The 12862-nt window shown below is 41.1% G+C and overlaps 1 protein-coding gene across 1 annotated transcript in view; it reads left to right on the forward strand.

The window, feature by feature from the left end:
* Positions 1 to 12862, forward strand: part of LOC126284015 (cell division control protein 45 homolog) — a 138117-nt gene that overhangs the window by 22436 nt on the left and 102819 nt on the right. The window contains exon 5 of the mRNA XM_049982560.1: positions 9064 to 9237. Within this exon, the coding sequence (XP_049838517.1) occupies positions 9064 to 9237 (174 nt within the window). The remainder of the gene's footprint in view (positions 1 to 9063; positions 9238 to 12862) is intronic.

Here is a 12862-nt window from a genome sequence, read left to right on the forward strand (position 1 = left end):
CCTGCCTAATTGTCATAGTACTTGCAGTGGATCATGATGCAGTTTGGAATTCCTGTGTAATGGTGTGGATAGATGTCTGCCTATTACACATTAGGACCCTCTTCAACTTTCAGCAGTCTCTGTCAGTTAACAGATGAGGTTGCCTGTACACTTTTGTGCTGTAAGTGTCCCTTCACATTTCCACTTAATTATCACATCGGAAACAGTGGACATAGGGATGTTTAGGAGTGTGGAAATCTCGCATACAGACATATGACACAAGTGATACCCAATTACCTGACCACGTTCGAAGTCCATGAGTTCTGCGGAGAGCCCCATTCTACTCTCTCGTGATGTCTAATGACTACTGAGGTCACTGATATGGAGTACCTGGCAGTAGGTAGCAGCACATACACCTAATGTGAAAAAGTAAGTTTTTGGGGGTGTCAAGATATTTTTGATCTTGAAGTGTAGAGGAGAGATAGTGACAAAAATGAAACTGTTAACATGGACTTGAGTTATGCCTACATAACTCAGTCAGCTTCCTCTTTAAATTTGGGGGGGGGGGGTGAAAATTTTGGAGTTTCAGATTAAAGTCTGTGGAGAAACTGAAAAAAAGTTGCGTGTTTAAGTTCTTGAATAGTTTGGGCTATGATATACTGAATGTGTATTCTGCATTGTTTGGTTCCATCTTGTTGTTTTAGTAGGTTTTCAAATGTGTTATGCATAAATAGTGTAACAGCTGTGTGTATCTGAATTTGGTTCCCCAAGCAGCCTTCCCCACTAAGTAGGAATAAAGCCTAGTTGCCACACCTCAGTCTCTTGCACAAAAAATTTTACTGCATACTCATTATTAGCCTTTCAGTCACAAGTTGTTTCAACATAAAGAACTTTTAAATTATGTTGAATGTCAGTTAAAGTTAGATTTTCAGCCAGTGCAATTTATTTAACTATACCAGTACTGATAACAGAGTGTTTTGTGCACAACCCACTACATTCACTTCATGGTGCCTGATTATGTATATCTCTGCTTGTGTGTGTGTGTGCGTGCGTGCGTGCGTGTGTGTGTGTGTGTGTGTGTGCGCGTGCGTGTGTGTGTGCGCGCGCTTCCTAAGGGAAGTGTTCCCGCTCCCGGGATTGGAATGACTCCTTACCCTCTCCCTTAAAACCCACATCCTTTCGTCTTTCCCTCTCCTTCCTAATTCTGTGTGTGTGTGTTTTGTTCATGTGCCTGTCTGCCGGCGCTTTCCCGCTTGGTAAGTCTTGGAATCTTTGTTTTTAATATATTTTTCCCATGTGGAAGTTTCTTTCTATTATATATATTTTTTCCTCCCTGATCAATATAGAGTGGTATAGGTTAGAGTACATTTTAGATGCCAACTTTCTGCTTACTGTTTAAGATTGGTATTGTGCAAATTTAGATTATTTTGAAACTATTTTCCTGACTTGTGTGTCTGAGAGACTGGAAGCCACGAAAAGCTTATGTAAATGACTTCGAAAACCATTAATAATAACAAACAGTTGATTTCTTATCCATTGGACATATTCGCCTTGGTAATGTGTCACACACTTGTACATAGTCCTTATTTGAGAAGCAAGCATATTGTGTTATACTCTCTGAACTGTGACAAGAAGAATTGAATGTCATTGTCTGATTTCTACAGTACATGTGGATTCATATAAATTTCCCACTATTTGATTTGCTTTTTGAATTCCAAAATAACTTCCCCCTGCGGGACCGGGGGTTACAACAGGCCCGAGGTATTCCTGTATCCCTGCCTGTCATAAGAGGCGACTAAAAGGAGTCACACTTTTTAGCCCTATAAGTTCAGTTCCCATTTTATGGTTTGACCTGCCACTTCCCAAATTATACAGAAGTGTGCTCCATATGGCTTAGCATCTCCACCCACAATTCAACTATTTGGCCGAGGACATTGTCCGGGGTATGTCATCTTCTGTTGTCTCCTGTCCTATTTTGCCCCCATGACAATATTGGATCACTCTGCACCCAATATCCAGCATGGTAGCCAGTCTGTTGTGGTGGGGCCACCATGTACCCATTTGGTGGTAGCTCCCTGACAACACAGGGATCACACTGCTGATGCCTGAGCTGTTAACTCCCATGTATGCTAAGGAGTAGCTGCCTGTCTTCCTGGGGCATCAGGATTCCTGGCAACAGCCGTCATGCCAGGTGGCCTTTGCTGTGGCTGTGTGGCGCCCGTGAGGAGAGCCCCTGATCGGAGTGGATGGTATCAGGGCAGATGACCCTCAATGAAGTGGACTAAGTCATCTCTTGCTGGTGACCGTACAGCGCCAGCAGTCTCTAAGAAGGGCAAGATCGAGTATAATGCTGACAAATATTACCTTAAATTGTTTCCCTCCCTCGCTACACCATGGGAGGGACATCAGGCTACAGAACGAAGAGAGCCATATTCGCCTCGGTATTTAGTCTGTAGCAGAATGGACAGTGACTACTTTCTACCTATGAAGCCTCAGTTTTTTGTTGAACATCTTGAGGATAAGTTTGGGGAAGTGGAAGTGCTGTCCAAGATGAGAAACGGTGCAGTCTTGATTCAGACAGCATCCCCAGCCCAAACCCAGGCGTTACTCACTTATGAGTGTGTGGGTGATATTTCTGTTTCCGTCACTCCCCATAAAAACCTCAACATGGTCCAGGGGATTATTTTCCATCGCGACCTGCTCTTGCAGTCTGATGATGAGCTCCATGCCAATGTAGAGTGGTGGGGTGTTAATTTCACCTGGCACATTTACAGGGGACCCAAAGACAACAGGGTTACTACTGGTGCCTTCATCTTGGCCTTTGAAGGTGATTCATTGCCCGAAAAGGTCAAGGTGATGGTTTACTGCTATGATGTTAAACCATACATCCCACCCCCTATGCAGTGCTTTAAGTGCTGGAAATTTGGGCATGTCTTCCCGCTGCACTTCCAACACCACATGTCGAGACTGCAGACGTCCACTGCATGCAGATACTCCCTGTGTGCCTCCTCCCACCTGTATCAGCTGCGGAGAGCAGCACTCCCCCTGTTTGCCAGACTGCACAGTACTCCAAAAGGAGTGAAAAATCATGGAGTATAAGACCCTGGACCTGTTGACGTACCAAGAGGCTAAACATAAATTTGAACAATTACACCCCATTCTGTTGACATCCACATATGCTGCAGCTACATTACCATTGCCATCACAAGTACCAGTCGTACCACACACTGTGCGACGAACAGTGGTCCCTCTGGACCTCCAGAATACATCTGCTCCCTTGATGGTTGGGGGACAATCTCCTTCCATTGCTCTCAAAGTACCTACTTCGGGAGCAAGGCCCACCCAAATGCAGGGGACATTGGTCCCCTCCCCCCAGCTGGAGAAGCAACAGCCTCCTCCGGCTCCTCTCGTGCGGAAGGGGTCACTTCGAACCCTCTCTCCCGAGGTCTTCACCAATGCCACAGTGACACTCACCAAAGGCTAAAGGAGCCAAAATCTGCTGTATGAAGATCTTCATGGTCTTCCTCCATGTCTGAAGCTACTTCGGAGAAGTACTCCCAGCAAGTCCACAAAGAAAAGTGAGAGGGCAATCAAACAAAGAAGTCTGCTAAGAAAAATGTCCCTCCGGTGGCCCCAGCACCACAACTCCCTACCAATTCTGTACCTGCGGATGAGGTGGAGATCCCCTGAGGACCTGGATCCCACTGATGCCTTACCCACAACATGAATGGATACAAATACTCAATAGGTGGCAGCAGGTGACCCTGAGGCGTAACCTGCATCCTTGCATGCTTCATGCCTTCCCAGCCTCATGATAACATCATCCTCCAGTGGAATTGCTGTGGTTTTTTCCACCACCTGGCTGAGCTATGGTAACTGTTAAGCAGCTTTACACCTGCTTTCTGCATTGCCCTCCAGGAAACGGTGGTTCCCGGCAATGCGGACCCCTGCCTTTCGCAGCTTTAGAGGATATTGCAAGAACCATAGTGACTATAATAGAGTATTAGGTGGAGCTTGTATCAATGTCCTGAACTCAGTATGCAGTGAACCTGTGCCCCTTCAAACCCCTCTTGAAGCTGTGGGTGTCAGGATGAGGCCGACACAGGAAATAACTGTCTGCAACATATATCTTCCTCCAGATGATGGTGCAGTACCCCTGAACGCGTTGGCTGCACTGATTGATCAACTCCGTAAACCTTTCCTACTTTGGGAGATTTTAACACCCATAACCCCTTGTGGGGTGGCACTGTGGTTACTGGCCGAGGTAGAGATGTCAAAACTTTCCTGTCTCAACTCGACCCATGCCTCTTAAGTGCTGGGGCTCCCGCACATTTGAATTGTGGCTTGTGGCACTTACTCAACCAATGATTTATCTCTGCAGCCCACAACTTATCCCACCTGTCCACTGGAGAGCCTACGACGACTTGTGTGGTAGCGACCACTTTCCCAATCTTCCTGTCACTCCCCCAGTGCCATTCCCCCAGATGTCTACCAAATTGGCCTTTAAACATTGCAGACGCGAAGCTTTCACCTGTGCAGTCACCATTGAATCTCCCCCACATGGGTCGCCAGAACGATCATTTCCGCGGGGGAAAACACGATCCCTTGTTCTTAGGGTTCCTCCGGTGAAAGTCAGTACCTTGGTGGTCGCCCAAAATCGCTGAGGCCATTAAAGAGCATCAGCAAGCTCTACAGCGACATAGCTACACCTAATAGCTTTTAAAGAGCTCCGTGCTCGCATTCACCAACTACTAAAAAGACGGAAACAGGCGTGTTGTGAGAGGTACATCTTGCCCATTGGGTAAACGCAATTGCTGAGCATTAGGCTCTAGCCTCCGCATCAGAAAACTATCCCCTAGTATTTCGCACCCTCAAACAGCAGATGGAAAGCAAAGCTCTCTCATTTACTGAACGTCACAGTGAACCGTATAATGCTCGATTTACAGAGTGGGAGCTCCTTGTACATTGCCCTGACACAGCTCCTGCGCCAGATCGGATCCACAGTCAGATGATCAAACATCTCTCGTCCGACTACAAGTGACATCTCCTTGTCATCTTTTATGGGATCAGGTACGATGGTGTCCTTCCATCGCAATGGCAGCAGAGCACCATCATTCCAGTGCTTAAACACGGTAAAAATCTGCTTGATATGGATGGCTATCGGCCCATCAGTCTCACCAACATTCTTTGTAAGTTGTTACAACATATGGTAAGTCAGCAGTTGTGTTGGATCCTGGAGTCTCGTGGCCTACTGGCTCCATGCTATGGCAGTTTCCGACAGGGTCGCTCTACCATTAATAATCTAGTTTCCCTCGAGTCTGCCATCCGAACAGCCTTTTCCAGACACCAACACCTGGTTGCCGTCATTTTTGATTTACGAAAAGCTTATGGCACAACCTGGCGACATCATATCCTTGCCACATTATATGAGTGGCATTTTGGGGGCGTGCTCATGATTTTTATCCTAAATTTCCTATCGCTCCATACTTGCCGTGTCCAAGTTGGTGCTTCCTATAGTTCCCCCCATATCCAGGAGAATGGGGTCCCACTGGGCTCTGTATTGAGTGTATCTCTATTTTTAGTGGCCATTAATGGTCTACCTGCATCTGTTGCGCCGTTGGTCACACCTTCTCTGTATGCAGATGTCTTCTGCATTTCCTACTGCTCTTCCAATACTGGTGTTGCAGAGCAACACCTACAGGGAGCCTTCCACAAGGTGCGGTCATGGTCTCTAGCCCACGGATTCCAGTTTTCAGCCGCGAAGTCATGTGTCGTGCACTTCTGTCGATGTTGTACCGTTCATCTGGAATCTGAACTTTATCTTAATGATGATCTACTCACTGTAGTGGAGACGTATTGATTCTTAGGACTGGTCAAGGCTTAAGATTGTGGTTTGTATCTGATCTCTTGTGTCTGAAGTGGAGTCCTTGCCTTTACCGCCAATACTAGAGGTCCATTCATGTGCACCTCCATGGTGTAGACCTAGGTCAAAGCTTCGCCTGGATCTTTCCCATGGTCCTAAGGACTCCGTTATCTCCTCAGTTCTCTGCTGTCACTTCTTCTTGATTCTTGACATGTGCCGGCACCATGAAGTGGTTTACACTGACAGCGTGATGGTCATGTTGGCTTTGCTTATGTTCTTGGAGGACATATTGAAGAACACTCCTTGCCAGATGGCTGCAGTGTTTTCACTGCAGAGTTGGCGACCATTTCTCATTCTCTTGTGCACATCATTTCATGCCCTGGCGAGTCGTTTCTTCTCTGTACTAACTCCTTGAGCAGCCTACAAGTCATTGACCAGTGCTACCCCCACCATCCTTTGGTAGTGACCATCCAGGAGTCCATCTAGGCCCTGGAACGGTCCAGTTATTCTGTGGTGTTTGTGTGGTCCCCAGGCCGTGTTGGAATCCCAGGAAATGAACTTCCTGGCCAGGCAGCCACTTCTAGAGATTGGCATCCCTGTAACTGGCCTGTTATTATTATGCGGCAACTTTTTCAGCTTTGGGAGACGGTATAACATAATCTCAGTATGCACAACAAACTGTGTGCTATTAAGGCGATTATGAATGTGTGGAAGACCTCCATGTGGGCCTCTCGCAGGGACTCTGAAGTTCTCTGCCGGCTTCACATTGGCCGTACGTGGTTAACACATGGCTACTTCCTTAGTCGTGAGGACCCACCTTGGCGTCACTGTGGCTCACATATGACTCGTCCACATCTTGGTGGGCTGCCCACTTTTAGCCGCTCTGTGGCAGAGTTTTAACCTTCCCAGCACCCTACCTACAGTGTTGGCCAACAATGCCTCAACAGCAGATTTAGTTTTACGTTTTATTTGTTAGGTTTTTTTTATCATACCATCTAAGGGTGGGCATTTAGCCTTCTCTATGAGGTTGCCACCCTCCCTCCATTTTAACTCTGTCACACTTTCTTTGCATTTGTTTGTCTTGGGAATCGTCTGTTCCCTACATGTGATCATCTCGTCTTATCTTTTTGGGGTGGACATTTTAATGTGTGGGCACAGTGGCTGGCTCATCGTCTTTTATTATTGTGATCAGCCAGCCCAGACCATATGCTCTATAGTTTTATCACCTTCTTTTACTTGTGGTATATGTTTACCCAGTTTTTTGTTTGTTCCATTCATGTTCTTTTTAGGTTGTAGTGGTGGTTTTTTTTTTACCTTGAGCCTTGCTTGTGTCAGGAAAAAGGGACTGATTACCCTATAGTTTGATACCTTTATACCCCAAACAAACCAACCAACCAAAATAACTCAATCTACAGGCTGTTATGACTAATACGTAATCTGTAATAACTGCTGGAATAAGTTTTTATTGATGTTGGTTATATGAGGGCCATTCAGAAAGTAAAGAACACTTTTTTCTGTAGAATGTTTTATTTGATGTAATTAAACGAAACTGTTTTACATACAATTTTATATTCAAGCTACTTTTCTATGTAGTTACCATTCAAATTCATGCACTTGTCACACCGTTTTACCAGCTTTTCTGTGCCTTCTGCATACTCATTTGTCGCTAAATTGTTGAACCACAGGTTAATGGCTTCTTTAAGTTCATCATCACTTCCTTAGCATTGTCCACTCAAAAAGTCTTTCAATTTGGAGGAAAGGGATAATCACTTGGTACCAAGTCTGGACTGTGCAGCAGTTGTTGGAACATTTCCAACTGAAATCACTGACACAAGACCTATGTCACACCTGCTGCATGCAGATGTGCATTATTGTGTAGGTGTTTGACTCCAGTGACAAGCATTCTGCACCACTTGTTTTTAATGGCATGGCCAAGTCATTGAATCATCTTGACGGTAGGCCACTGCATTCATGGTCTCGCCTCTAGGTAAGTGATCTATGAGCAGGACACCGTTACGACGCCAAAACACTGTAGCCATAATCTTTCTGGTGCTTAAAATTTGTTTTGCTTTTTTGGATTTCAATGGGGATTGCTTATTGCCATTACATTCATTGGCACTTTGTTTCCTGATATCAAAGTCTCATCACCAGTGACAGTGTGAATCAAACATTGATCACTATCCTTTTTGCAGTGACAGAGAAATGTCAATGCAGCAGCCATTCATTTGGTTTTGCATTTGTTGAGCAAAATTTGAGAAACCCAGCTGGCACACACACATTTACAGCCCAGATCTGCACTAACAATCTCATACAACACGGTACTTGAATGTCTCAAAAAAAAAAAAAAAAGAGTGCAATCCACTAATTGTGAAACGCCTATCGTCTTTAATTTTTGTTTCAATCCTTACTTCACCACTTACAGCCAGCTCAAGTGATCTTCATCATGAACATATTTTTGTCTGCCCCTAAATATGATACACCACTCCCATACTATTGCCTTTTTTGTCACATTCCGGTAAATGTTAGTTATCTGACTATAAATATTGATGGGTCATAATTGTTTCTTTGCTTTTCAAATGACCCTCGTATTTGTGTAATGATCTTTCCTTCGTGGAGGACCAGTCATATAAAATTTTTTGACAGACATTTCTGCCATTTCACTGTTAATTTATCATTTATTTTAGACAGTCATGATTTTGGCTATACAAACATTCTCCAGTGCACATTGAATTATGTCATCTCCTGAAAAAAATATCTCTGATCTTATAGGCCAGTTATGGTTTCACAGGATAAGAGTACATACCCAAGATACATAATTCTGCTGATATTATTCCAACTGATGAACAGAAGTGATGAATGAAGGTCATAGGAATATATTTTCTGCTAAATATGCCATAGTGTTTGTTAATGGTTTTCACATTGCGCATAATGTCATCAGTTGGATATTTACTCTTAGCCTGTAATACGACATTTGGCCTATAAGTCCAGGAAAATGTTTTTCCAATGATGGTGTGTCACAGGCATTATTCTAATAATGCCTGTGACTTATCTTAATAATCCAGCATGCACTTGAGGATAGCTACAAATCTAAAAACATGATTGTGTAAAAAAAGTGATCAACTAGCAGTCAAATGGCAGAAATTTCTTTAAAAAAAGGAGAAGTGCTAGTATAAGTTTCTCTTGTTTATTTCCATCATGAAATTTAAATAAATTCATTCCAGTCAGAAGAAGAAAATGAAGAGAGTGAAGGCTCTGGAGAGGAGGAATCTCGTCAGGCTAAACGCAGGCGTTTGGGGGAAGAAGCCATCCTCAAAAGAAGAGAACGCAGGTTATGGGAAGAAAATAGAAACCGAATCATGTTTGAGTATACACAGTTCAGTTACTATGGTCGTTCCGTGAGTATATTGTTTTATTTCTCTACTTAAGAAGTTTATGTATAGTTATACTGAAATTGACATTGATGCGTTTCATTGTGAGCTACACTTTTTGAAAGTACTCACTATATCTTATTGAAGGATTGATAGATATGGTAATCATCTGATTACAAACAAAAATGTTGTTTGCATATTTAAATTTCTTTACTCTAAACTGTGTAATAAATAGAATGAATGCTCCTGCATTCTAACATTGTAAATAGAAGGTTTTATCATAGCTTTCAATTTACTGAAACCTGTGGGAGACCAGAAAGTTGCAAGGAGGCTTATTTAGCAAGACAGAAACTCCAGTTACAGACTGGAGATGTTAATGGAAAAAGTCGTGAGAACAGCACTTAACTGTAAATTAGTGGATTATCATGAGTCGACATTCAAATGTTGATCACACTTGCGATTTCCTGTAGGTTCAACAAGAAAATGGCTTTGGTGATTAACTGGAGAACTTGATGAAATTGAGAATAACGATAAGGAGCACCGTGAAATTAAATTGCTATACGTGCTGGTAACTCTTCAGGCAGTATCTGAATGGACAACTGAGCTTCCCAGCCCATATCATAATCATGCACACACATTTTATCATTTGTCCTTATTCACATAAGATCTGTACAATCGGCAGTAATTGCCAGCCCTTACCAATGAGGTTACTGTTTAGTAATTATTGCTTGGAATTAAAGAACTGCAGTGGATTTTGCTACTGGTGTTATATCACCCAAAAGTCCATTACAATTGCATGATATTAACTGTACAGTATATTAACATCATCAGCAATTTCCATGCTTGTAATCCAATAGTTGTTAAATAATATATCCTCAGTTTCATTCATGATTTAATTGGTGGTTTGTGTGTGTAAACTTTTTTAGACATAGAAAAATGGAAGTGTGAGAGATTGGCAGAGCAGAAGCTATTTTGTATTTAGTATTTTTTTTAGATTAGGTTAGATTTAGTTTTCATTCCACAGACCCAAAAATGAGATGCTTCTTGTGGGTGCGGAACAAGTTAGAAAGTATAACATAAACAGCATAAACATTTGAACACAATACCCATTACCCTGATCATTTGTCAGGATATTGATGAAATAGGTGAATAGATTACGGTAAACTGGAATTTCTAATATTTACATAATTAGTACATTATCAGAATGAAACATAGTTATACACTTTTAATAAATTTACTGTACACAAATTACGTAATCTTGACTGTTGTGACCAAGTGCTGTCAAAACTGCAATCTAACAGACATTTTTAATTAAGCTGATCTAACAGTCCCGTTTAAGATATACACCTATAGAGTAAAAGGAGGTGCCTATCAAAAAGTCTTTCAAATTCTGTTTAAACTGTGCTTTATCTGAAACCAAGGCTTTAATGGATGCAGGCAATTCATTGAAAAATTGTGTTCCTCAATATTGGACTCTTTCGGACCAAGGTGAGTGATTTTAGGTCTTTATATAGGTTGTTCTTATTCCTAGTATTGGTACTATGTATTGAGCTATTGGTTGAAAATAAAGACACGTGACTTCCAACAAATTTCATTAAGGAATAAAGTAACTAAGAAGCAGTGGTTAGAATACAAAGTTAGCTGTATCCATAATGTTCTTGAATTGACACCACAATTTAGTGTTCTAAAAACTTTTGCTCAGTTTGATGAGTTACCTCAGAATATGATCCCCTATGACATAATAGAATAAAAGTATGCAAGTTTTTTGTATTTATGTCTCCTACACCTAACATTATTGTCGCTGCAAGTACAGACTTGTTCAGGCACTGCAGCATTTCTGTGGTATTCCCTTCCCAACTGCATTCATTATCGAGTTGTTATCCTAGAAATTCATCATTGTCTACCTCTTCGATCGGCATGTCTTCACATGCCATACACGTGCTGGAAGGACATCTACAGGTTCTGATGTATGTAGTGGGTCTTTTCAAAGTTTAATGACAGTGAATTAGCTTTAAACAATTTATTTTCAGTGAAGATTTAATTAGCAGCCATTTCTAAATCTGTACTTGACTTGTGACTTATTGCAATGTTTATCATCTGCAAACAAAACAAACTTAGCATTATTACTTGAGCACTAATTGAGTCATAGTTAGCCCATGCATATGTAAAAAAAGTCCTGTGGTACAAAAATGTGAATGTGTTTACCTAATTAAACAAATATAACTGCAGACTATTTGTGATTTTAGGAGTGGTGGTGCTGGTTTAAGAGTTGTGCAACAGCATTTAGGTACTATCTTTATAAACAACTTAAAAATTTCAAAAGACTGATCAAAATCAAGAGTTGAACCCCCAGTTTGCATTTACAATTCAGTAATACAATTTCTAATAACCACAATATACAGTGATTAATAAAAGAAAATACAGGATGGCATCACTTCTACAGAGATTTACAAAATTTAATTCTCATAATACCCTGTTGTTAACCTATAAATAAAAGAAATACCCTGAAGATCTTGGATATGTGATGTCATTTACATTTCCTTTAAAATGATCACATAACACACATTTGTATGAGTACATTATCCACCTACTCAGATTTGTTAGTACACTGCACAGTTTTAGTCAGTCCAAACACTCAGATCCTTATGATTTTAAAACTCCAGTTTGGCTCTTTCAAGAAATCACCCCTCCCACCCCTCTCCCCCCAAAAAGTAATCACCAGAGGTTTGAGGAACCACTGTTTGAATTGGTAGGATAGCCGTAAGTTGAAGTCAGTATTTTTTATGAAGTGGTTTTGGGCAATTCAACAATAGCATCACCATACACTGTGGAATTTACAGAGTGTTGGAACCTTAAAGTGACATAAAAGAACATATTCAATTTACTTTAAGGTAACATACAGTCAAAGAAGTTGGGTGATCACATTACAGATCTTAGAGATGAAGTTGGTTGTATAATATTAGTTTTTGTGATGTCTATGGTCATTTGCATCAAAAGATAATGGAATATTTTTTACTGACTGACTCAAAAATGGTTTGAATTCACCACATGAAAAACCAATTTAATTCAGTTACCACATAATTATTAAAGTATGCTAAACAAGTACCATTTGTAATGAAATACTTTTAAACTGCCATAGAAGATACAAATTTAAATGTCAATTGCTGCTTTTATGGTTGTATATGTACACACATCATTCATGTGTTAGTGCAATTTGACTATGCTGCTATGTCTGTTAAAGTAATTGTTCAAAAAATACATTAAAATATACTTAAAAATATATCTTCCAATGCATCTTCAAAAAGGACACTTCTGAAAATATTTTGGTAAGGATAAAATGGCAGGTAGTTAAGAGTGTCTCTTAACAGACAATCGCTGGCACTTTGTCGAATAACTGGAAGAATCTATAGAAATAAATTTGTTTTGTTCATGTAATAAATTTTGTCTGTTTCTCTTCTTTTCTATGAAAAGTTCTTCCGATAAAGGGTCTTTACCTGGCTAATTTTCATGTTATCTTGAATCTTGCCAAAAGTATGGATAGTTGTCTTCAAATGTTCACCAAATGCTGTACAATTGGGATTTTAACTGAAAGTTTCTTTATTATAATCTTTATACAGTCTCCAGTTAGGCCAATGTATGTATTCTGAAAATT

Source organism: Schistocerca gregaria, chromosome 8, assembly GCF_023897955.1.
Source record: "Schistocerca gregaria isolate iqSchGreg1 chromosome 8, iqSchGreg1.2, whole genome shotgun sequence".
In the NCBI taxonomy this organism is placed as follows: domain Eukaryota; kingdom Metazoa; phylum Arthropoda; class Insecta; order Orthoptera; family Acrididae; genus Schistocerca; species Schistocerca gregaria.